The sequence below is a fragment of the Arvicola amphibius genome, chromosome 2 (genome assembly GCF_903992535.2).
Source record: "Arvicola amphibius chromosome 2, mArvAmp1.2, whole genome shotgun sequence".
Taxonomy (NCBI): domain Eukaryota; kingdom Metazoa; phylum Chordata; class Mammalia; order Rodentia; family Cricetidae; genus Arvicola; species Arvicola amphibius.
This window is the reverse complement of record NC_052048.2, coordinates 20,563,874-20,588,550: the sequence shown is the minus strand read 5'-3', so window position 1 is coordinate 20,588,550 and position 24,677 is coordinate 20,563,874. Positions and strand designations below refer to the sequence as shown.

The 24,677-nt window shown below is 42.7% G+C and overlaps 1 protein-coding gene across 1 annotated transcript; it reads left to right on the top strand.

Moving 5' to 3' along the window:
* The first annotated feature begins 6,889 nt into the window (after positions 1-6,889).
* LOC119806871 (killer cell lectin-like receptor subfamily B member 1B allele C) lies at positions 6,890-20,762 on the top strand. The gene is made up of 6 exons (XM_038318933.1): positions 6,890-7,018; positions 12,610-12,708; positions 13,493-13,600; positions 14,893-15,047; positions 15,388-15,503; positions 20,617-20,762. The coding sequence occupies exons 1-6, from the start codon at positions 6,934-6,936 to the stop codon at positions 20,738-20,740; spliced, it is 687 nt and encodes a 228-aa protein (XP_038174861.1). The 5' UTR covers positions 6,890-6,933; the 3' UTR covers positions 20,741-20,762.
* The last annotated feature ends 3,915 nt before the right edge of the window (positions 20,763-24,677 follow it).

Sequence of the window (24,677 nt, the reverse complement as noted above, 5' to 3'; positions counted from 1 at the left end):
TCCCAGCCTAGAAGAGATGTTTGCTTTCCACATGGGTGTTGTGAAGATGAACTAGAAACTTCCAAGCTCCTTCATGGAGATCTAGAAACCAGAATCTAGAAAACCTCACTGCGTTTTCATTTTAATACTCATGATGATAAGCGATATTGTGCAACATTTCCCGTGCTCCTTGGCTACCTTTATGTTGTTGTGTTGCTCAACCTTGATTGTCAGCTTGTTTGGATCACCTAGGAAATTAGTGGAGCAAGTCTCTGTGCGTGTCTGTGAGGACGTGTCCGGCGAACGTTAGCAGCGCTTCATGGTTTTAAGGGAATGTATGATCAATCCTGGGAATATTCAACAGATGTTGGCATTTTGAGAGCTGGTCACAGCTAAGAGGTTGTAGCCTGCCGGAGTCAGTAGCTCACAGAGATCCCATCCTAGGATAAGTACTACACCCTGGGCCTTCTCTGTATACCCCATTCATTTGCTTCCTCCTGAGATTCTGCTCCTACCTCTTTATCTGTAACCCATAAATTTGGGCTTCATGGTGTCCCCAGATTCTTGCCTATTCCTTTTAAATGTATTCTTTTCTTTGTTTGAGTGTTCCAGTTGCTCTATTGTGTCTCCGAGTCTTGACATTCTATCTTCTTCTTGACCCATTCTCCTAGGAAGGCTTTCCATTGAGTCTTCTCAACGTGAGGTAGACTCCCTTGAGACCCAGGGCAACAAAAGCCAGAACACAGCCACGGGGCGGAGCAATGCCCTTGCATGTACAGAAACCTTGATGCATCTCTCCAGCAGTCCCGTCTTTGCTTAGTAAGCCTTCTAGGAGGCCGTGAAGGAAGAGCAAAGAGACCACCATTTCGTTTAGTCTCCGCCGAAGTGCTACGTGTGACCTTAGAAAACTCCCCAAGCCGACCTCCTTTCCTTGACGTGAAAGCCATTTAAACCCACCCTATGAGTTTAAAGTAGCCATTAAAGTCTGTTACTAAACAGATCTCTGTCTGGTTAGGTTCTGGTCCGGCTCTCTCCACCGGAAATTGAATGCTCACACATATAGAAGCTGTTTGCCTGAAGGTGTCCGGTGCCCTGTACTCTGAGTGTCCCTAACAAATGGGATTTTTTTTTCTTCAATTCTGTCTCCATTTCAGCCTGAGTTTCCTTCAGTATTTATGCCTCTTTATTGAGTGCGCTGCTCATTATTCCATTCAGCCACTTACTTGTCTTCTCCTGGACTTCAGTTGGGATTTTATCCCTGTCCTCTTCCAGGGCATTCAAGAGGTTGTGACCTCCTCAAACGCCGTCACTTCCTTGCTTCCGTTTATAACTATTCTTTTAAATCCTTAGTCCTGCGAGTCATCTAGGTCATTCTCATTGGAGAATATTCTACAGGACGGGGACCTACTGTCTTAGTGTCTTACTTTGCCTTCTATAGCTGTGATAACAACCATGACCAAAAGCAGCTGCTTGTGGAGGAAGTGGTTTAGCGACCTCACGTGTCCACCATGAAGGCAAGGCCAGGCAGGAAAATCTCAAGGCAGGAACCTGGAGGAAGGAGGGGAAGCAGGGGCCATGGAGGAATGCTGCTGACTGGCTTGCTGTTTATTGCTTCTTCCATTTGTTTTTTTACATAACCCAGGACCACCTGCCCACAGGTGGCACCCACCCACGGTGTGCTGGGCCCTCCTATATCAATCATTAGCAAAGAAAATGTCACAAAGACTTCCTGACAAGGCAGTCTTATGGAGATATTTTTTCAATTGATGTTTCCTCTTCCCAGAAGACTCTTAGGTTCCAAAGTTTCACAAAACCTAGCCAGTGCACACGGTGTGTCCACGTGGAGTTACTACTGTTGTAAGTTGTTTTCCCCAGTGCCTTTTTGGACAGGTTGGTTGGTGCAGCCCAAAATTAACCACAGTATAGAGTGCATTTTACCTAAGAAGAAAGAAGAAGTAGGAAGACACGGGTAGAAGCAAGGGTGAGAGGAAGCTCATATTGGCAAAACAAGACACTAGAGCCAAGATTGGAGCCAGGAAGGACTTCCTACCGGGCCTCTTCTTTAACATCCTGCCCCCTCAGTATTGGCACTGAGGAGCAAATATGCAGATAGACATGCCAACCTTTTGACACGGCGACAGGATGCTGTCACCCACAAAGTTCACTCTTAAGAACTACACACCTGAGTCAAACCAAAACAAAACTCAAACACAAAATATCTCAGCATGTTTTTAGTAAGTTTTCAATTCTGTGGAGGGAGGGCTGCATTTATTCCGAGCTGTCACAGGGCTCGCTGTGGCCCGTGGGGTGTGCATGCAGGGATGTAAATAGGTATTCCTGTGCCAACGATGATGGCAGCCAGACCTATGACCATCTGTTTTCTGGGGGGGGCAGCTTAATGCCCTATGGGAGTGGTCTTGAGCATCCCTTGTGGAGGGGTTATCATTTGGCGGGCTTTCTGAGATGCAGCAGGGTTTGGAGAGAGCCAGGGGTGGGGTGGGTTGGGGTTTGGGGTGGAGCTTCATCCAGAACATTCCAGACTTTCGGGTATATGGATGCCAGGGGCTGGGGTGAAGCATCCACCTGAACAGTTATGTTTGACATTTTTAAGTATTATATACACATTGTCATACAAGTATACCTGTTTTTTGTATGTGTTTGCCACTTAAAATCTATGTACCAGTATTACAGTAGCCTGTGATGTTGGGTGTGCTGGAAACGTTGTATGACTGTGTTTTTCTCCTTACTGTCCTTTCTCTTTGACCTGAAGACCTCTGGGTTGTCTCTTGTGCAGCAGGTCCAGTGCTAATTAACTCTTTCACCTTTTGAATATTTGGGAAGGTCTCAGTTTCTTCTTCATTTTTGAAGGATAATTCTGCTGACTGCAATCTTTTCAGTTGGAATTAATATTTCACAGCATTGAAAACGTCATCTGTATGAGTCCATTTGCTGCAGTTATGAAATACTGAGAATATCTGTAAAGTGGCTTATCATTTTCTTCCACTTTTTATTAGAAGGTAGTAGGTGTACAGCCAAACAGTTTTCCTTGTGACACATTCACGTGTGTGTGTACCATGTTCTGATCCACTGACATCCTGTCCCCTCAACAGTCTCCCCTCTTTTTCTCCCGTCCTTGTTCTCATTCACAAACATTCCATCTTTTGCTTTCATGAAAAGAAGTTTGTTTCGCTTACAGTTTTGAAAAATGCCAAGTTTCCTTGACCCCCAGTGAATGTTACATTGCTGCTGCTGTGGTTTTTCATTCCCCAAATCTGTTAGGCTCCATGCACATATTTCACGTCCTCGCTGGCAGATGATTTTGCTTGTGTGTCGCCTTCTTGTGTTCCTGTACCTGCTCATCTGGGGCATCCATCGGCTCATTAGTTCCTAGTGGCTGACCAAACATCTTTAGGATAATTCTGAAGACTCTTGCTGAAGAAGCTCATACATTTGTGACTCTTTAATCTATAAAGTATCCCTTCCTTTCTCTGCTTGACCATGACTCCCTGTTTTTGTTTTGTTCATTTGTTTGTTTTTGTATCTGTGTAAATTTTGTTGTGATTTTGACATTTGAAATATCACTAACCTTCTCTAGCCTTTTCTACATTTCAGAGACATCTGAACCAAACTCGTGGGAGCTCACGAACTCTAGATTGACAGCTGTGAAGCCTGCATGGAACTGAACCAGACACTCTGCGTGTGGAAGACAGTTGTGTAGCGTGGTCTATCTGAGGGACCCCTGGCAGTGGGACCAGAATCTATCCCTGGTGCATGAGCTAGCTTTTTTTGGACCCCATTTAATGTGGTGGGATTCCTTGTTCAGCCTTGAGGCAGGGTGGAGGAGCTTGGTCCTGCCTCAACTTGATGTGTTAGGCTTTGTTGACTCCCCATGGGAGGCCTGACCCTTGGGAGGAGTGGATGGCAGGGTAAGCTGGGGGGGGGGGGAGCCGAAGGAGGGAGGGAGAGGAGTGGGAAGGAGAACTGTGGTTGGATTGTAAAATTAAATTTAAAAAATTGTTAAATTACTTTTATTTAATTTTATGTGTGTGGGTGTTTTGTCTGTATGTACATCTCTGTAGCACATGAGCACTTGGTGGCCAGAGAAGCTAGGAGGATATCAGGACCCTTGGGACTGGAGTTACAGTTTTGAGCTGCCTGGTGGATGCTGGGAATCAAGGGAATCAAACCAGTGACCTCTGGAAGAGCAGCCAGTGCTCTTAACCACCAAACCATCTCTCTAGCCCCTCCTTTTACCACTGGTTTTTTTTTTTTTTTTTTTTGTGCAGCCTCTTTATTTCTTCACGTTCAAGGGTAATGTTGGTCTTTCACTCTATTTTTCTGTACATTCTAACTTCCACTATAAAAGTAAGAGAGTTCAATATCAAAGCAGGCTACCACTGGGATGCTTGTCTTTCTTAAACCTTGAGATTTTTAATAAGACTTTAACTACAGCCACTTTGAAACTCAGTATCAGGATTTGGAGAGATAGCTCAGCAAATAAAAAAAAAAATACAGCAAGCCAGGTGTGGTCCCTGGAACACTGTAACCCCAGCATCCAGAGGGGAGGAGACAGGGGGAGCACTGAAGCATGTTGTTTTCCAAACTGTCTGGAAAAGCAAAGAAAATCAATGCAAGGTCCAGAGGAAGCCCTGCCTCAAAAGAACAAGGAGGAAAGAATATCCCACAGTCCCCTCTGGCCACTGGACATGCATACAGGTGTGTACACACTCAAACGCACGTGCACATACACCACACAAGCATACACTGTATTCACACACATGCATAAACACATACATGGAAAAATAAAAATAAATAAAGCCCAGGATCACTTACACCCATTCACCATTTGAATTCTTTAGCTGCCATCACATCATAAATGGTTAATGTCACATTGTACTCTCTCTGGCACACAAATTCACGTCCACTCACCCTCCTTCTATTTTAGAGTAACAAGGTCAATGCATTCCTGAAATCTGACATTTTGCAGTGAAATTATCATTTAGGTAATTAGGTGATCAGATGACTTCAGGAGGCAGATGCATTCCCCAGATGTGTACTCTCAGGAGGGTTTTATTTTTATCTGTACAATGATGGCTACATAACAAAACTCTCGTTGTATTTGTAACTGTGTGGTCATTGGCATGACTCCTGTCACTCCATCACAGGAAAAGTGGGCTATCAGCTGCGTGGAGCACGCAGACCAATGGTGATGTGTTTGGTTGTTATTTTTAGTTTCTTTACGCTTTGCGGCTTAGAGACTTTTGAAAGCACCTGCTAATGAAAATACCTCACCCTCAAATCTCTTGCATTTAATAAGGTCATTGTAGAGCCATCGGAACCAGGCTTCAGAACTTGTTAAATTTCAGTGTTGGATCTTAAGAGATGGCTCAGTAGTCAATAGCACTGGCTGTCCTCCCAGAGGATCGCGTTCAGTTCCCATCTCACAAGGCAGCTCATAAACACAGAACACCAACACATATAAAATAATAGAGTAAGACACACACACAAAAATAAACAAACTTCAATGTGCTTCACTGTCTTTTCAAAGCTTAATTCTTCATCTTCATCTAAATACAGAATCAGACTCCTCTTGACTCTCTTGGTCTACTATATCTCCATAGTCACTGACCGCAGGGTTGTTTGCTTAAGCATTGCCCATGACCCACCTCAAATATTTGGAATGTTCTTCATACACTTACCCCTGAAGGCTATGATATCCCGGAAAGGGAGGGAGATTGTTGGACAGAAAATGAATTCTTAACTTTTAAATAATTCTTATATAAACAAAAGCCTGAGGACCTGATGTATATGAAATTTATCTATACTAAAAGTTCAACACCGGTTGAAATTACACCCTTGTCTACCAGAGATTATAATAATCTGAGTGAAAGATATAAATAGAATCACACAAGATGCACAGCTCTGGAAAGTCTTGCACACGTGCTGAATCTTAGGTTTAGATGGAGAATGAGACAGAACTCCGTTCCTGGCGTTGAGTGAAATGACTGTCATCAAAGAGTGACAGCTGAGGAGGTTCCACTGAATCACGATGTGTGCTGTGAGACCCGCACACGGGCTTCCCCTCACTTTGTAATCATCAACTGGCCTCAGGAAATTAATGTGCTCCCCGTGTTGTGAGTACGCACCTGACTCCTGGAACGCACAGCCTGCAGACTGCTCCCGCGGTCATGTGACTGTGAAGCACCTGGTACAATTCCACTCCGACCACAGAAAGTGACTTTAAGAAAATCCTCGCTTTTCTTCTTCTTTTTCACTTGTGATATGAGACTGTCTGACTTAGGTGTGGTCCTTGCTCTAAGGCTCTGGGTCTAGAAATCCTTGGAGGAGTCAGCACATCCCGTAGACTATGTCCTCCACTCTCTGCCGCTCTGACGGATGAAGTCCTTTCACTCAGGACCGCTCTGAGTGGCACACGCTGCTCCCTATCACTGCTCTTCCTATTGTGTCAGTCACGAGGTTTTCCCACATTCCCGTCTGCAGCTCCACACTCCTTTCACAGTGTGGATATTTGAGGAGGATTTCAGAGCTTCAACCGGTGCCAAATAGCACCGTAGGCTTTCATGTATAACCCTCAGTCTCATGACACAGCACAAAATGCCATGCATCTAAACCCTGGGAGATCAGGAGAAAGGTAAATTTGAATTCAAGATGAATATTTCATCGGAGTTCTGAGGGGATAACTCATAACAGACAGAGGAACCAAAAGAACAAAAAAGACCATCCCAGAAATGTGTTTAAAAACCAAACTCTGTGTTCTGTATGTTGCAATTCTTTCTTTTAAAAAAAAAAAAAAAGCTCTCAGCTACCAGTGTGGGTGTTGGTGTGGACACACACAGCAGAGTTCGCAGCAGACTTCCTTTTTTGCTTATTTCAACTCGCAGACCTTAGAGTCTGTCCCTGTCCACAAGTTCAGTGTCAATCCCTCCACCTACAATGGATGCATCAGTGGTCTACGCTGACTTAAACCAAGCCAGGACCCAAGAGCCTAAGCATGCATCCCCTCCACATCCTCCCCCAGGTAAGCAGCTTTTCTTCTCTGGCATTTGAATTATCTTCCAGAGTAAAAATTTTCCTCTGAAACGTGTGGCTTTAAGTCACTGCTTTGAAGGTGAGAAGCAGGTCTATGTCTATGTTAGTGTTAAATAGTGTGGCAGTCTGCCTACAGAAAACCACAATTCTGGGAAGGTCATGAATTCCATTTTTATTCGATGAGGCAGCAGGAAACCTGAGCATCGCTTCCCCTATTCAGACTTTGTTGAAAATCCTGAAGAAAGAATATTTTACTTACATGAGGAAAGTCATGTTTCAAGAGATGTTGATGCAATCAATTGCCAGTTCCGAGTTCACCTACAGAATGTGGACACTGTGCCCAGCTGTACTTCACAGCAACCTCAGTGTCCCTTCGCAGTGCAGAGCGTACATTTAATGGCTAATGTCTTTGTCTCCCAGCAAGGAGGGTAATCTTGGGGAAACGCCACAGTCAAAATCAAAGACTTGAATTAAATCAAAAGCTGCTGCTGCTGCTGCTGCTGGTGGTGGTGGTGGTGTGTGTGTGTAATTTAATTTAATTTTTTAAAAAGCTGACTGTTTCTATCTTGCAAAGTATAACGGTTTTAAATGGATGTACCACACAAGGTACCAAAGTCAGTCAGGAATTAATCCTTCAACACTGACTGAAAGTAGCAGTCTTGTCTACCAGAGGATTTAGTGATCGAGCTAAAGAAATGGGGAAGGTTGTTCAGATGAAGCACACAACCTGAGATGGCTGAGATGTAAGAGGCCAGGAGCCCAGGCAGAAACTCTATAAAATGATCATGACACATTATTCCGTTCTGCTGCCTAACTGAACCCACTGACATCCGTCTTAAAGCAGTTGCTTTCCAATCTGACGTCCACTATGTGTTATGACACGTGGACTTCCAACTCCAGAACTTTTGTTAGAAGTGTGTACATTGTCAAAGGTTTGAGTCAAGAAGAAAGTCTTCGAGTCAGCAAATAAGCTTCAATACAATGTTTACATAGGGTGAACAGAAAGTGGAGGGAATTGCTGTTTTGATAACTGCAGGGGGAATTGATAGCCCCAGTCATTTTGTGGTTGTTGTTGTTGTTGAGAAAAACCAAGTCATTGTTTTCCCATCATGCCTAGCAAAAGTGGAGGAAGAGTGTAAGAAAATGAATATAGAGAAAGATAAGGAGGCTCTTCTCAAACTCTGCTGTCTAAGATCCCAAGTCAAGAAGACTAGAAAAAAACGTATCCAAAAAAAAGAGGACTAGGGAAAAAAAATTATTTTAAACTTCAATAATCTGGGTATAAACCCGAAGCAAAAAAAATAGTATAATAAAATCAGAACATAGCGTTCTAATAGAAATGTTGACGCAGAAGCATAATAATTGTGAAACCACCAAGACCCATTTAGCTAAAGGGCTCACACCATGGTAAATTCGAAGCATCGTGATTAGATCTGCCAGCAAAGAGAACCGGAAAGGGGGACGTGAGTAGTGACCTAATTTGTTTGTGGTCAAATGGCCAAAGGTTTATTCTGATGGTTCAGTGGACATGTAAAAATGTAAGTATAATATGTAAAAATGCTTCTGGAGTTTATTTATTCATTCAGAAATAATCAATTACTATGAGACAAACATTGCTCTAGACACTGGGGAAACAGCCATGAAGAAACAGGAAAGCGTCTTTCTCCCTGTATATTTTATATTACGGTGAAGGTTTAAATCAGTGATAGAAACACCTGCATCAGAGACAGTGCAATTTTGAATGCCACCAAGAAAGCTTTTAAATGGAAATTAAGATTTTTTGCCATTAGAGATGGCATCACGTCAAGCAGAGTGATCAAGGCAGGCCTTTCTGAGAAATAACGCTGGACTCAAGTCCTGGAAGTCTCTGGAGACCAAGACTGAGTATCTGAGAGATGAGCCTTCTAGGCAGCTGCACCGGCAAATGCAGAGGGAGAACAGGCCTGTGATGTGGGGAACATGCACGCCCGGTGTTCTATGGAGATCAAACCAGGAGGAATGGTGACCAGTGGAAGGGATTTGGAGGGCATTCCATAGGTTCAGATGTTGAGGGGAAAGCCATTGAAATGCCTGGAACAATGGAGATGACTTAGCATTCTGTGGGTACCGAAGCAGGTACTGCCGCATAGCCAGTGCTTACATAGCCTCTTCTGTATGTAACTCCAATAGTAGAAGTAGTACTCCAGACAGTACGGGGAGCTCAGGGAGCCCAACTCTGAGGACAGGAGCTCTTTAAATTTTGTCATGAATGGATAAAGATTTTTTAAAGTCACCTAAGTGGCTTTTTACCTATAATTAAAACAAAAACAAACAAACAAACAAACAAAAACTTACTTTTTGGAAAAAAGAAAGGAAGGAAAGAAGGAAGGAAGGAAAGAAGGAAGGAAGGAAGGAAGGAAGGAAGGAAGGAAGGAAGGAAGGAAGGAAATGATATTTATTGCCAGTTACCACTGGCCAGATGCTATGCTCAGGAATTTAGAGTAATTATTGTCTACAGTCCTGCCTCCTGTCCAGGACAATCACGACCTACACAGCCGTGGTGGTGAGGCACTAGCTGTATCCTCAAGCCCAACACGCTGCTTCCTTCCATGACAGTTCTGTCTCCTCTCTCCACACAGCCCTGCTCACTGTCCACATGGGTTGCTTCCAGACTTTTGCATGCATGCTGGTCTCTTACACAAAATGCAGTCCTTATAAGTAACCTGCTTGCATATTGCTGCGTGCTTCAGGTAATCTGTAGATTACTGACTGCACCAAGGATGCCTTCAGAGCCATGGGAATGGCTGCTGAGGAGTATTTGTTAGAGACTAAAGATGGAGAAAGGAAGTGTGCATTCCACACAGAAGCAGCCTTCTGTATGTGGCTGTCTTCCGTCTGTAGCTAGTTGGGTCTACGGATACTACTCCAAACAAGTTAGACTGCCCGTGTCTCTTCTGGAATGCCTTTGTTCTTCTCTCCTTCTCCACCCCTTCCTTTTATTCTTTCTCTAGAGGAAAATTTGAAAAGGAACTACTCATCTTAGTGACTGTCCTGTCTCAATGCTGGTCTAGAGGCTAGAGACAGTTGGTCCTTGTCTTCAGTCTGGGTTAAACTGTTCAGTTGTCTGGGATAATGTGAAAAAAATTAAAATGTATTTAGAAGAGGTAGAATTGAATATACAAACAATTCTGGAAAATACAATGAATAATAAAAGACAATATAATAAATAGCAGCACATCTGATTTTAAAAATTTAACATGAACTCAAAACATGTATTCATTTACATTAAGATTTAGATTACATTTGTATTAGATTAGATTCAATTACATTAATATTGAGAAAAATATAAAGCCAACAGGAAATATATATAAATCATAAATCAAAAGGTACTTTGCAAAAATAAGGAAACCTTAGGCAGTTATGTGGTTCATAACTATGATACCAACCAGAACCTGGGAGGTAGAGGCAGAAGATCAGGAGTTCAAGGCCATTCTCAACCTCGCAGAGTTAGAGGTCAACCTGGACAACAGGAAACCCTATCTCTAAAAGGGAACAAAGTACAGCAAAAAGGCAACTAGAAAAAGTTTCTTAAAATTTATAAGACCATTATAAATGTAGATGCTAGAAACCAAATAAGAACAATCTGGTATTTTAATTAAATTAGAGTGACAAAAGCTAGATAATGGCTCTCCATAGTATTTTCATAAATAAACCAAAGCGATTGTTAAAATGTTCCATATGAAACCCATGCTTTTAAAGTTGTCTAAAGTCAAAATAAACTGTCCAAATCATGATACTTTATGAACACATTTATAACTTGATGTATTTGAACTTCTGATATATATATATATATATATATATATATATATATATATATATATATATTGTGTAGTAACTGATATGGTCACCAAGAAAAGCACAGATACAGGACCTGGTATTTACCAATGCAGTATTGTAGACATATCTGTTATAGCTCAGAGCCTCCTTTATCAGTCATTTCAATCTGGTGCACTTTCATAATTTTTAGTCAACAAGTTGATAAATATTAATGCAATATTTAAATAGAAAATTCCAGGAAGAAGTAACTCTGCATCTTAAGGCGGACATTGCTCTGAAGAGCACAGTGAGCTCTCACACCGTCTTGGTCACAGCATGGGTCACTCCTCTCCACCTTCGTCACGCCTCTTCTTGGTTGTCAACTTATGTCTGGAGTGAACTATAGTCCAGACATGAGGGCACGTTTGTGATCTAGATGTTGAGGCAGGAAGACATCTGACCTTTAAGGCTGGATGACACACACTTTAATTCAGACCTGGAGACTGGAAGGCACACCTTTAATCTGGGCCACACCTTCTGTTGGAAGCCCATAGAAGGACAAGGGAAGAAGGAAGGGTGAGGGAAGGGTGCGCTTCACCTGCTGGCCCTCACCCCCATCAGCACATTCATTTCCTTCTTCGAGATCCCAGCACCAGCTGAGACAGCCAGCCTCGTGGGACTCAGCAGCTACTAGAGTCTTGAGCTCTCCATTCATAGCCAGCCATTGTTGGGCTGCAGCCTGAAAGTCCTCCCAGTGAATTCATATATATATGGGGAGAGAGAGATTCATTCTGTGAATTCTGTGACTCTGGAGAACTCTGGTTAACACAGCTTGCCAGTCACCCAGGCTTGTGATCAAATACCTCTCATTTACCGAATAGTGGCCTCAAGTTGTGAATTCTCTGAACGCTGGCAACACTCCTGCGTCAAAGAGAAGCCACACTTGCTTCGTCTACATGAAAAGGTGAAAACACTCCATGTAAGGAATAAGGAAAGAAAGCAAAACAAAAACAGATTTTGCTAGTAGATACCAAGCTGTGACTTTCACAGCCACACTTACGCATGCACTCAGTTAAAACGGAAAACTCCATTGTGTTTGCGTGTGTGGAGCAATGTTCATAGAGATGGCTTCTAACCACAGCTCAGCTCTCCATTAAGAGTTTGAGAGCTTGACCTGTGCAGATAAGCAGAGAATAATGTAGTTAAAATCCTGGAAACAACACGGCGGCCGAGGCCACTGGGGTCTGCTTAGAGGTCCAGACCAGCCTGGGCAGCATACTGAAACTCTGTCCAGAACAAACAACACAGATGCCTAAGCTTTACTCCAAGATGGAGAAGATCATTACAGACAGCAGTGAAGCGGGCCCCATGTTGAATAATAGAATTGCTGTACATCCCCAGCGCCAAAGGTGGTACTTAGCCAAAACTGAGGGGTGTGTGTGTGTGTGTGTGTGTGTGTGTGTGTGTGTGTGTGTGTGTACCTCCTATAAACAAAGATACTCCTTCTTGGAGGAATTGCTGGCTCATTCCCATAGCAGAACACATACTTTATTTTTGTACAGCACCCACTCAGCAATTTTCAAGACATCTTCTCCATCAATCAAGTTTGACCTTCCTAACACCCATTTGACCCAACTGTGGAATTCTGTAGTGAGGAGGCTAAGAAAGGCTGTTTTCTGAACCCCACCCTCAACGTGAATCCAATTGTCCATGTTAATCAAACTACCTCATTTGTTCCAAATGCTCTCAACTAGATTAAACATGGGTTTTTCTTTAACTTCTCAGACTGCTGCTGGTTCCCACGCCGGCATCGGTTGGCTCTGAAACTCGGCTGTGTTGGGCTGATCCTTCTTGTCCTGATTGTGATTAAACTCAGTGTTTTAGGTAAGTGAGACAAAAGCTTTTACCTTAGAATTCTCTCTCTAACCTGGCAGTGGTGACACACAACTTTATTCCCAGCATTCTGGAGGCAGAGGCAGGTGGATCTCTGTGAGTTCATAGGCCAGCCTGGTCTACAGAGCAAGTGCCAGGACAGCCAAGGCTACACAGAGAAACCCTGCCTTGAAAAACAAAACAAAACAAAATCTTCCTCTAGTTACACCGTAAGTATTTTGGCTTCTTCACATGAGCTGGCCACCCTGAGCCTGGGGGAAGAACAATGATGAGCAGTTACAGGGCAATATCCCCTGCTGCATTTCTCCTGTTTGGAGAATCACTATGGAAATGACGCATGTGCACCTAGAACTCTAAAAAAAGTCACAAGTGTGACAAGATGACAATAACAATGAAAGCAACAATGCCTAAATATGAGTTTATAAGGTGTCTGCTGAACTTCAGAAGACAGCCAGCAACCTTATGCTTGGTGCGGGTGTGAGCATCCTCACTCCTTAGGGACAAAGTTCAGAGGTGCCAGAGGTGCATGCGCTTCAGCAATACCCTTAGATGTGGTGTAACTAACAGCAGTGTGAACCCATTTGTTCTGTGCTCTTCTGGTTCTCTGTTCACTCTGTCTCCAAAGTGGTCCTCTGTTAACATGTCGCTATTACATTGTCTCCTGTCCATACTCAAGCTTGTTGAGTTGACTTCATTTCCTGAAGTGAGAGATACAATATCCATTCTATTGCATGTAGAATGTACATTTCACCTTCTTCCTGTGTTTTCTATCTAGTGTTAGTACAAAAAACACAACTAGGAAAAGGCATTCAAGAGAACAACACAAAAGCATCAGTCGAAAAATGCAATGTGAACGTTTCAGAGATCAGTACAAAAACAACAGGTAATTTTGATATCCTGATTTTAATCAATACCACATTACCTTTCATCAAGGCTCACATCATGGTGGGTCTTATGTTTGAGAAAACGGAAGCATAAAAAGGTTAAGAACTTGTGAAATGTCACGTGACTGGTAAGTGATGCTGTTGGAAACGTCAATGAAGAAATGTGACCTTCAAATCTAGCATTTTGGCCTCCTGACCATGCTGCCTCAGCCTGATAGCACAGTTGGGTTCTAGTAAATGAACAGCAACTTAAAAAGTAAAATATGGAGCTTAAGAGACAGCTCAGTGGTTAAGAGTGTTTGTGTGCAAGCTTGAACACTGAATTACAGCCCCATCCTCCATGTAATGAACATCCCAGGACAGTCATTGAGATCTGCCTGCTTTAATTTTGGAGAAATCAGTATTAGTTTCACATTCAGTAAGAGACTCTGCTTCTAAAGAATAGGTGGAGAGGGATAGAGGCGGAGACCTTACATCCTCCTCTGGCCTCCGCACGTGCGTAGGCACATGTACTTGTACACTCGTGCAAGTAAACCACACCACACACACACACACACACACAGATTGAGAGAGAGAGAGAGAGAGAGAAAGAGGGAGAGAGAGAGAGAGAGAGAGAGAGAGAGAGAGAGAGAGAGAGAGAGAGAGAGAGAGAGAGAGAAACAATGTTTTTGCTTTAGAGGAATGTTTTAGAGTCAGTGTTCTAATGCTGTGCAGAGACACCATGACCATGACAACTCTTATAAAGGAAAACATTCACCTGGTGTTTGCTTACAGTTTCAGAGTACACAGTCAACACAGTGGAGAGCATGGCAGCATGTAGGCAGACATGATGCTGGAGAAGTAGCTGACACTTCCATATCTGGATCTGCAGGCAGCAAGATGAGAAGGACTCTGGGCCTGGTTTGGGCTTTTGAAACCTCAAACCCCACCCCCACAACACGCTTCCTCCAACAAGGCCACACCTCCTAAAGTAGTGCCACTCCCCGATAACTAAGCATTCAAATATATCAGCCTATGGGGGCCATACTTATTCAAACCACTACAATGAACATTTGGTTGTTTAAATCAAAATTTAATATAGTTAACCTTGTCTGAAGTTAATTAAAAGAAACAAAAATAAAATAAATTCTATGTCATTTATATTTCTTTGATGTGTCATAACAATGATCTTATCCTAGCACATGTGACTGTGTGTGTAAAAGTGTGTGTTAGCCAAGCAGCTACTGTGTGTAACTGGCCGTGCTGCAGCAGGGACAGGGTGGAAATTTACCATGTCTGCTCCTCACTTCAGAGAGTCCAGTTCAGCTAAAGTGCCCCAAAGACTGGCTGCCACACCGAGATAAATGCATACAGTTTTCTCAAGAGAATGGTGTTTGGAAGGATGGTCTATCTAACTGTACTAGCAAAGGAGCCACTTTGCTGCTCATTCACGATCAAGAAGAACTGGTGAGTTGTTCTATAAAATAGAGGTATAAGTATGTTCTGGAAGCTATATCAGTGTCTCTAGATTTAACAGATCTTCCATGCGAAGGCTGTGGAGACTTTATATTATGGAAGGTCATAGTCTGAGAGACTAATGGGACATGTGAGCCAATACCTGCATATGTAAGGTGAGTATCCTAGGATCGTAAATGCTGGGCACAGATTCCTCAAGGGAGGAAGAATGAACTGTGCTGAGGACTTAGGACGGACACAGGTGACACTTGACCTAGGTGTCGGGAGGCTGTGGAATATGAGTCACAGCACACAGGTTCAGGTTAAGTCCTCTCCTCTGCTTTGATTGTAGAGATTCATAAAGGATTCAATAGAGGGAAAAGGCAATTCATTTTGGATTGGACTAAATTACTCATTGCCAGACAAGAACTGGAGATGGATAAACGGCTCCACTGTAAGCTCTGATGTGTGAGTATTGGAGGAGCTCACTCGAATGTTCATTTCAGATCACCTTACTGTAGGGCTCTGACACTGATATCAAAGATTAGAGATGTTCAGAACACTCTGAAAATACGATTCCAAAGGTGGCTAAAAATTTCCATGTATGAAAAGATACCAGCCTTTTATAAAGTCATGTGTATGCACACATGTATGTATGAGATGGAGTTTTAAGGCCAGGAAGCAGACTAACTCCTTTGAAAAATGGCTGCTTAGAACCTTTCAGTGCACATTGCTCATTCTTTCTTTTATCTTCTATCCTGTTCTACACTTTGCATGGAATGTCTTAAGCAGCACATTAGCTCTTTGCCCCTTTGTGTCTTGTTTTCTCGTTGTGTGAGATTGTCTACACAGTCACAAATGCAATGAAAGAGCTGAATCTTCATAGTTATTTATTTCAGCAGAATTCATGATTGTTGGTATAACAAGGAGCAACGTGTCACCGCTGCAGATGTGGTAGGAGCTGAGAGAATGGAGCCAATAAATGAGATGGACTCAAGTCTCGTGCAGCAGCCAGCTTTGTACAGAGCAGCAACCATCTGTACTCTGAGGGCTGAGACAGTTCACACGAGCAAAGTTCACAGGCTGTAGCTGTACACAATAACAAAGACAAGCCGAGCATGACAAACATGCTCTTCTAGAGACGCACACATGGGACAGCTTGAATATTATTGATTACCAATAGTTAGTACTAATAAGTAATCTGAAATAAGCCCACTCCTTTCTGTTGTGCCTGGAGGTGTGAGAAAATGTATTCCAACAACATTTCCATGTTTGGATGGAATTGAGTCACAAGACTCTTGTCCTGCTTCCTTGGAGCATTCCCTCAGTCACTCAGACTTCTTACATGAGTCCATTCATGGACCGTGTCCCAACAGCAATGTATTTATATTTTTCATAAGCAAAAGCAAGCAGGATTCAATCAAATTTCTGTACAGAGCTTTTAATGATTTTTTTTTCAGGAGAGATGATGTTGAGAATCATATTTCAGTAATTGTGCTAGTGAGTTTTATTTTATACCAACTTGACACAAGCTAGAGACATCTGCGAGATGGATCTGAGAACACCCATCGAGAAAATGCTTCCATAAAATCAGGTTGTAGGCAAGCCTGTAGGACATTTTCCTAAATAGTGACTTAAGGGGTAGGTCCCAGTTCATTGTGGGTGATGCCACCCCTGGCCTGGAGTTCCTGGGTTCTATAAGAAGCAGGCCGAGCAAGTCACAGTGAGCAAGTCAGTAAGCAGCATCCCTCCATGGCCTCTGCATCAGCTCCTGCCTCCTGCCTCCTGCCTCCTGCCTCCTGCCCTGCTTGAGTTCCTGCTCTGACTTAGCTTCAGTATCAGTGAAACAAACCCTTTTCTTCAAAGCTACTTTTGGTTGTGTTTTTCCATCACAGTAATGGTAGCCTTAGCTAAGACCCAAATCTTTAGTAAATTTGTGCGCACTGCTCAAATCAATACTTAAAATATTCCTTTTAATCATTTAGAATAAAAAGGTAGGAATGTAAACAATGAAGCATATGTAGGTTTATTTACAATATAATGATAACATATTAAGTATAGAGATTGTTAAATAGAGAAAATTATCTAGATAGTAAATGTTGACAATACAGGACCACATTTGGAATCTTTTCTCAGTGAATGAGATATTAAAGTGAGGATTATTTAAAATCAAGTGTTCTGTTCTAGAATATATGTATGAAAACAAAAATATACATATTCTATTTCATAACATCTATCCTGATTTTTTCTAATGCTTTCTGAAGTTTCTTACTTAGAGTTATTATTGCTGTGGCCGAAAGCAAGTTGAGGAAAGGGTTTATTTCCTCACTGTTCATCACTGAAGGAGTGAGGATGGGCACCTAAAACAGGACAGGAACCTGGAAGCAGGAGCCGATGCAGGGGCCATGGAAGTATACTGCTTACTGACTTGTTCCTCATGGCTTTCTCAGCCTGCTTTCTTATAGAACCCAGAAGCACCAGCCCAGGGGTATCCCTACCCACAATGAGCTGGGCCCTCCCACGTCAATCACTAATTAAGAAAATGTCCCACAGGCTTGCCTACAGCCCTGTCTTATGGAGGGATCTTCTTATTGAGGTTTCCTCCTCTCAGATGATTCAAGTGGTGTCAAACTAGCATAAACCTGTGACACTGAAGACTATTTTCAACATAGTACCTATAAAGAAATAAACTATTTGATGTTAACTTATACTTTTCATACAAAGCAAGGTTTGATTTGTGAGGTGTTCCTTACTAATTTCATCCAGATATTTAGTGAATTTGGGTCATTTTCATGTACCATTTCCTTCTATCTCTTCTACTAAAACACTTCTTATTCCCAACAAACTCCTCAAGTTCCTCTCCTACTGTGTGTTGGGGGGGAGGAAGGGAGAGAGCATATGTGTGAGAGAGAGGGGGGAGAGAGAAATTGTGTGTGTGAGAGAGAGAATGTGCGTGTGAGAGAGAGAGAGCGAGAGGGAGAGAGAGAGAAAGAGAGAGAGTCATGTGACACTTTCTGTGGAGGTGTGAATAAATGTCTACTGACACCCTATATGTAATCAGTAACAGATCAAAATAACAGTACTACCCAAGTCCAATTTGGCAAGCCACTGAATTAATTGGAATTACTTGTAAGAGCAGGAATGAGGGGGTATTTACTGAACATAAACGACACAAAGGCAGCTGATCACTGAAAACCTTTCCCCATAACTTGTGATGACACATAAAAGCTGGAACCTTCAAGCTCTCTGCACAGCTTGTAGGCAGTTCAGCTGGTGAGACAACTTCCACTTCTCACCAGTATTTACTGTTCATATAAACTGTGGGTATAAAACATTTCCTGCATCTGATCAGTTTCAGGAGCTTGTTAAGACTTGTGAGTTGTTTATTTTCTGAGTTTTAAAGAGCTTCCCTTTAGAACTTTCTGAATCTGAATGAGTCTCCTTTCAGGATGAAATGTTTCAGTTCATAGGAAATTGCTATACAACAGTGTGTGTGTGTGTGTGTGTGTGTGTGTGTGTGTGTGTGTGTGTGATCCATTGAGTTTAATTGTGCTTGCTTGCATGAATATGAACTGGGGGTTATTCCCTGGAGTATGGGCAAATGAATAACTGATATGTCATTGATGAAAATGACATCTCCTCACCCAGAAACTATTAACTACCTGTATCCTCAAGGAAGTCTGGGGTCTGAGATCTCCCTTTCTACCGGTGATGGAAAGTTTGCCATCCATTCCCAGTCTTGTCCAGGTCTTGTGCAGGTAATCATAGCAGCAGTGGCTTCATGAGTGCATCAGCCACATCAATTTCAGAAGACACCTTCATGGACATCATCCCCACCTCTGGCTCTATTATTCTTTCTGCCTCTTTCCATGATGTTCCCTGAGCCAGAGGGTATGGTGATGATACAGTTGTCCCAATTAGGGCTGAGCACTCAGTGATCACTTTCAATTGTCAAATCACTTCTTACTGCAAAAAGATGTTTCTGTGCTAAAGACAGAGAGAAGCAATAATGTGAAATGAAACATGTATTTGGAAGGCAATTTGAAACATATTCGTCATCTAACAATGCAACAGCAGCGTGTTCCCATATGGGTTTGACCAGACTTGCAGTACAGGCACGAATTCCATCCTGCTGAGTGGGCCTCAAACCAAATCAGAACAGAGAGTGGTTGGTTACTTCCATAATAGTCTTGCCACTATGGCTCCAGTGGTTTAAGCAGGCTGTCATTGTAGTCTGTGGGATGCACAGCTAAGTTGGACATTGATGACTTTTCTTACCCAGAAGACTGCATAACACTTTTCTTTGTGTGTGTGTGAGTGCGCCCTTGCATTTGCATGTGTGTGATGTAACATGCTTATTATATTGTGATTACAGTGATAATAGAATTGTAAGACACATGAAGAGTGTGGATTAAGCTCAGTCCAGCTGTCATTTTTACCCTGAGTGTAAAATGATGCTCTGATTATATGACAGCCATCAGGTAAGCCCAGAGCCTGCTGAGCTACAGCAGAAAGAGCCTGCTTTTGTTTTAGCTTTGACCCTGGTTTTCAGATAAGGAAAAAGTAATCATTTTCCCTGCATGATTATTTGAGGAATTAATAAAATAATGTTAGAAGTCTCCCAAGGCCTGGTAGGTGAAGGCCTAAGAAGCCTCAAAGGCATTTTGAACAGATCAGTCCTAAGGAAATCATCTTTTAAACTGAAGAAAACCCTAAAGCATGGAAGAAATAAGACAAAGGAATTTTTACAGTGGAAGGAAGCCTATGATATGACTAGCATCCAGGCAGGTGGGTGAGAGCGATTTCTCTTTGAGACCCAAAGGACTCCATGAAGAAATGACCAAAGGAAAGAGAACAGCTGGGAGGAAGTCCCGCCCACTGTCACACACACCCTTTTGTTTACAATAAGTCAGTGAATTTTGAGCTCATCTTGTCCTTACAGTTAACTCTAATTTCACCTGCGCTGTGTTTGAATTTTTGTTTTGTTCACACCTACAGTGTACCATGGGAGCCACGGGAGCCATGTATGAGTACCAAATCAAATACTCCCAGGGAATAAAGGGACCAGGGCTGTCACACAGCCTTCGCCTCTTTCCTCTGTGGACACTGAGAGTCTGGAGAGCCACTAAGCACCCGCTGTGTTTAGCTGTTGTCACATTTTCATGCATACATGAGCTCCTTCCCCAAGCGCTGGCTGGTTAAAGCCTATATATTTAGGAGACCGAGCTCAGCAAATTGAACTCAGCAACTTTTTTCCTTGCATGAGATGTTAGCAGTAGAATAAGATTCAACTGTGTTTCCAAACCTTCTCATTTGTTATATTAGATGAATGTTATGGTTTTTTTTTTTTTTTTTGCTGCAAGAATTCTTCTCCAGTAGTAAGTAAAGCTGAAAATTATGCTGGAGATTTGTTCCCACAAACCTGCATCTTTAATATTGGTGTATGTTGTTACTCTAGCTTTACTATAACTAAGAACTATGTATTCTACAGTCTTTACAAGTCCAGAGGAAAACATGGCCAACTCAAGATAATTATGAGAAAATCCTAAACACTAAGAGTGGCTGTTCTCTTCCTCCTCAGATTGAAAATTACTGGTGAAACTAAAATAAACAGCTGTGTTGTCGTCTCAAAGGACAACGTGATTTCTGAGGGCTGTGATTCAGACAACAGGTGGATCTGCCAGAAGGAACAAAAACATCTCTGAAACCTTGTGTAAATGACTCCTGCCTGCGAATCCCATCTCGATAACTTTACCATACAGATCTCTGCACTCACTCTGTCTAGGCTGCCGGCCCTCCCAGTGTACAGCAAATCGCTGTGATTCTTCCAGATGCCCCTGTCTGATTTCTTTATTCTGTAAAGGGGACAAGATGCTGATGTGCCCCTTCTAAGAGAGTTGTTCTGTGGAAAGAAGCCCAGACAAGCTGAGGGGCACTGGATTCTAACTGTGGAGTCTCTGTGACCTTCGCTGGTCTCTCTATTCCTGACATCATCTGCAGAAAACTGCAGAGTCCTCTTCTCTTCATCCCATCATGCCAAGCCAGCACACACTGATGAAAGCCTTTGCTCTTGACTGACACCAGAAGCCCATGGTTAAGAGACTTGGGGAAGGGCCTAACAGTGGTTTGAGTGGCACCTACAAAAGCCTAGGTAAACAGAGCTCTGGTCATGTGATGTCCCCACCAGGACATGATGCACCAGCAGAACCTGGGCCAATGCTGGCATCTTGGTGTTGAGTTTCACAGCTCCAGAACTGGCAGAGATGAGCTTCTTTCTTACCAGGGAAGCAATCAAAGGGACTATGGCTGTGTCTTGGTTGCTGTGTCTCCTGATGTTGCAATGCTCCTTTTTGGGCAGAGACCTTTGAAGCTGCAGCTGGGCTTCTCCTGCCATGTAAGAAACTAAGGCACCAGGGGACTTTCCCAATAACCATAAATCCCACCAACGATTGTGCTGACGAGCAGGCAAGGGATAACTGTGCAGACATCTTGGCCCTGGAACAATTTCAGCCGAGTAAGATAAATGAAGCTGGTTTCCATAGGGAGGAACTTGATATTGGTTCAAGAGAAAGGGTACCATCAGAAACTTAAATGTAGAGCCCAGTGGGCTGCCACCCACCTCCAGTCTAGCCTGTTTTGATATTGTTCTGGAGTTTGTTATTGCTTTGAGTTCCTTTGCTTTGCTAAATAAACTTGAGCTTAAACTGTGTCTTAGCTGACTTCTTTCTGTGGAAAGACAAAAGGAGAGGAGAAATATTTACCCAGTGAATTAGTTAACCTTTTATCAACCTGACACAAGCCAGGCTCATCTAGAGAAGTGAAACTCAGCTAAGAAAACACCTCAGTAAAACTGGAGTCTAAGCTAGCCTGTCTGGCATTTTCTTGATTAATGATTGATATGACAGAGCCGCCACTGTAGGTGCTGATGTAGGCTCCCTGAGAAGATGATCCTGCATATTATAACAAGGCAAACCGAGTAATCCTGGAGGAACAAGTCAGTAAGCATCCTTCATCCTTGGCTTCTACTTCAGTTCCTGCCTCCAGATTCCTGCCTTGAATTCTTCACCTGACTTTCCTTCAAAGGCTTACTGTAAACTATAAGCTAAAACAAACCCTTACCTTCCCAACTTATTTTTGGTCATGGTCTCTATCATAGCAACAAAAATTGACTAAGATACCTGGTGATGAAATGGTCCATATGAGATAGTTACTGACAAGCATGAACATCGGGCAGGAGAGATGCCTCGGAGGGTTAGAGATCTGGAGTTCAATTCCCAGCAACCAGGTAGTGGCTCACAGCCATCTGTAATAAGATCTGGCACCCTCTTCTGGCCTGCAGGCATACATGCAGGTAGAACACAATACATAATAAGTAAATCTTAAAAAGAACTTATTACATGGTTTGAGCTTTTATTAAGAGGCAGCCATGAGTAGACTCACACCTCTGGGATGTTTCTTGGAGCCTGAGCTCAGGAGTAAAGCATTTAAAAAGACAAAGCCATAATTACATCAGTGCTGGGAGGGGTGTATAAGTGAGGAATTCAGAGTTGCCTGGTAACATCTTCGTTGTTTACAAGGTTTATCGGTATATTTCAGACACAATACATCCCAATCATAGTCAAGTTGACAGTCCCAGAAGCATCAACACCGTGAATGTGACTGTTGAAGGTGGAAGGCTGAGAAGTGACCAGACAGGCACAAAGTCATGTTGGGACAGCACAGTGTTATCTTCGTTATTTCAGTAACGCAATGACACCATCAGAGCACGAATCTGAAGGAAATAGTCCCATAAATTATCATTTGTATCATTGGTACCGGTAACAATTGGCATGGTGTTGGCAACAACTTTCTGGCACTGTTCATGACAGCTGAGTCCTTCCTGATGGCTCATGAGTCATCTCTCACACACAGATATTACATATGAAATCAAGTGACCCTCGAGGCACATTGGATGGAATGTTTTCCCATGACCTCAAAGAATTAGATTTCCTGTCTCCATCACTTCAGCTTCAGCCCTAATTTACTATTGGATCGGATCCTACTGAGATCATCTCCGAACTCCAGCTATAGAGGTGAAATTCCACCAGGAAGGCCTGTGAAACCTCAGGTCTAATGCAGATGTCACAGGTGGTCACTGAGCCCTGTCAGATCTGAGTCAGTCATTATCCACATAAACTATCTGCACCTCTAAGTCACATCCAGAGGATGCAATTCCAAGCCCGCGTCCTGTCAATTATAAAACAAAACAGAGATGAGTGCTCATGAGGATACGGAGAAAAGATCAGGTGCCTACACTGGTGGGAATGAAAGCTGCCGTGGCTGTGATGCACAACAGCAAGGGAGTCCTCAAAAATTAGAGATACACCCACTTTACAGACATACAATCTCATTCTGTGCCTATGTCCTAATAATAGAAAAACTGAAATGGTTTTACTTTTACCTTTCAAGGATGGGAGACAGAAAAGGAAGAGATAAGGGGATTTAATTAGTTAGTAGCTATTAGTTCAAGGATGGCCTTCAGATTGTCCTGCCTCTATGGCTGTAGTGCTGGGATTAAAGACGGGGCCCCTACGCCTGGCCCCAGCACGTCAGTATGTGTCTTGATACTGTTTTGTGAATTCTGTCAGGGACCCTGCCTTCTAAGGCATCTTAGCACATTTCTTTTCCTAGATCCAGCAATGGAAGACATTGTTTTATGAAGGTTTTACTTTCACGCAGGAGTGTTAGCTCATAAATTCAAAGGGGAGTCTTTCGCCATCTTGCCTCCATAATGCGCAACTGCAACTTTGAATGTGTAGCATATGGGGAGAAATTTCACATTTACCACCTGGTGGTACCTTGGCAACCCCTGTGCTGAAATATAGTCATAAAATAATTGATGTTTCAATCTAGAACGCTTTGGAGGGATTTGTTCAGCAATGATAGTACTTCTTAATAAAACAGATAATCAGAACAGTGGTGTGAGATAATGCTCTCTTACATGTAAAAAATTATCACTTGTATTGGTTTAATAAAATGCTGATTGGCCAGTAGCCAGACAGGAAATATAGGCAAAGCAATCAGACTAAGATAATTGTAGGAAGAGGAAGGCAGAGAGACATAGTCACCAACCCGATTCAGAGGAAGTAAAATGAGAACGCCTCCCTGAGAAAATATACCAAGCCATCTGGCTAAACAAAGATTATGGGTTAATTTAAGTTGTAAGAGCTAGTTAGTAATAAACCTGAGCTAATAGACCAAACAGTTTGTAATCAATATAAGCCTCTGAGTGTTTCTTTGAGACTGAATGGCTGTGGGACCAGTGGGACAGAAGCGTCCACCTACAGAACAGCTTTATTTGCTTGCTCCTTCGGCCCTGAGTTCAGCTGTCTGGTTGCTTCAAAGATGCGTGAACATCACAGGATGTTTCTATTTACAAAAAAAACAAATTTAGAGAACGTCTTGGTCTAAGGGAACTCATTTCTTAACCTCTTACCCACTCAAGCAGTTATAATACCCGCTACTTCCACAAGTACGTCCTCAGTGAAATCTTGTTTCCCAGTGTGGAGGCCCAAAAATGGCTATTTTTACCTTGGCCAAAGGTCAGAGTGTTGGAACTTACCTCTATTTCTTCAAGGTTATTGTGTTTCTGCCTCAAACAAG

Coding starts and splice junctions, on each gene's coding strand:
- LOC119806871 (XM_038318933.1), top strand. CDS start 6,934: ATGGATGCATCAGTGGTCTACGCTGACTTAAACCAAGCCAGGACCCAA. Junction 7,019..12,609: donor CCCTCCACATCCTCCCCCAG/GTAAGCAGCTTT, acceptor TTAACTTCTCAG/ACTGCTGCTGGTTCCCACGC. Junction 15,048..15,387: donor TTCACGATCAAGAAGAACTG/GTGAGTTGTTCT, acceptor CTTTGATTGTAG/AGATTCATAAAGGATTCAAT.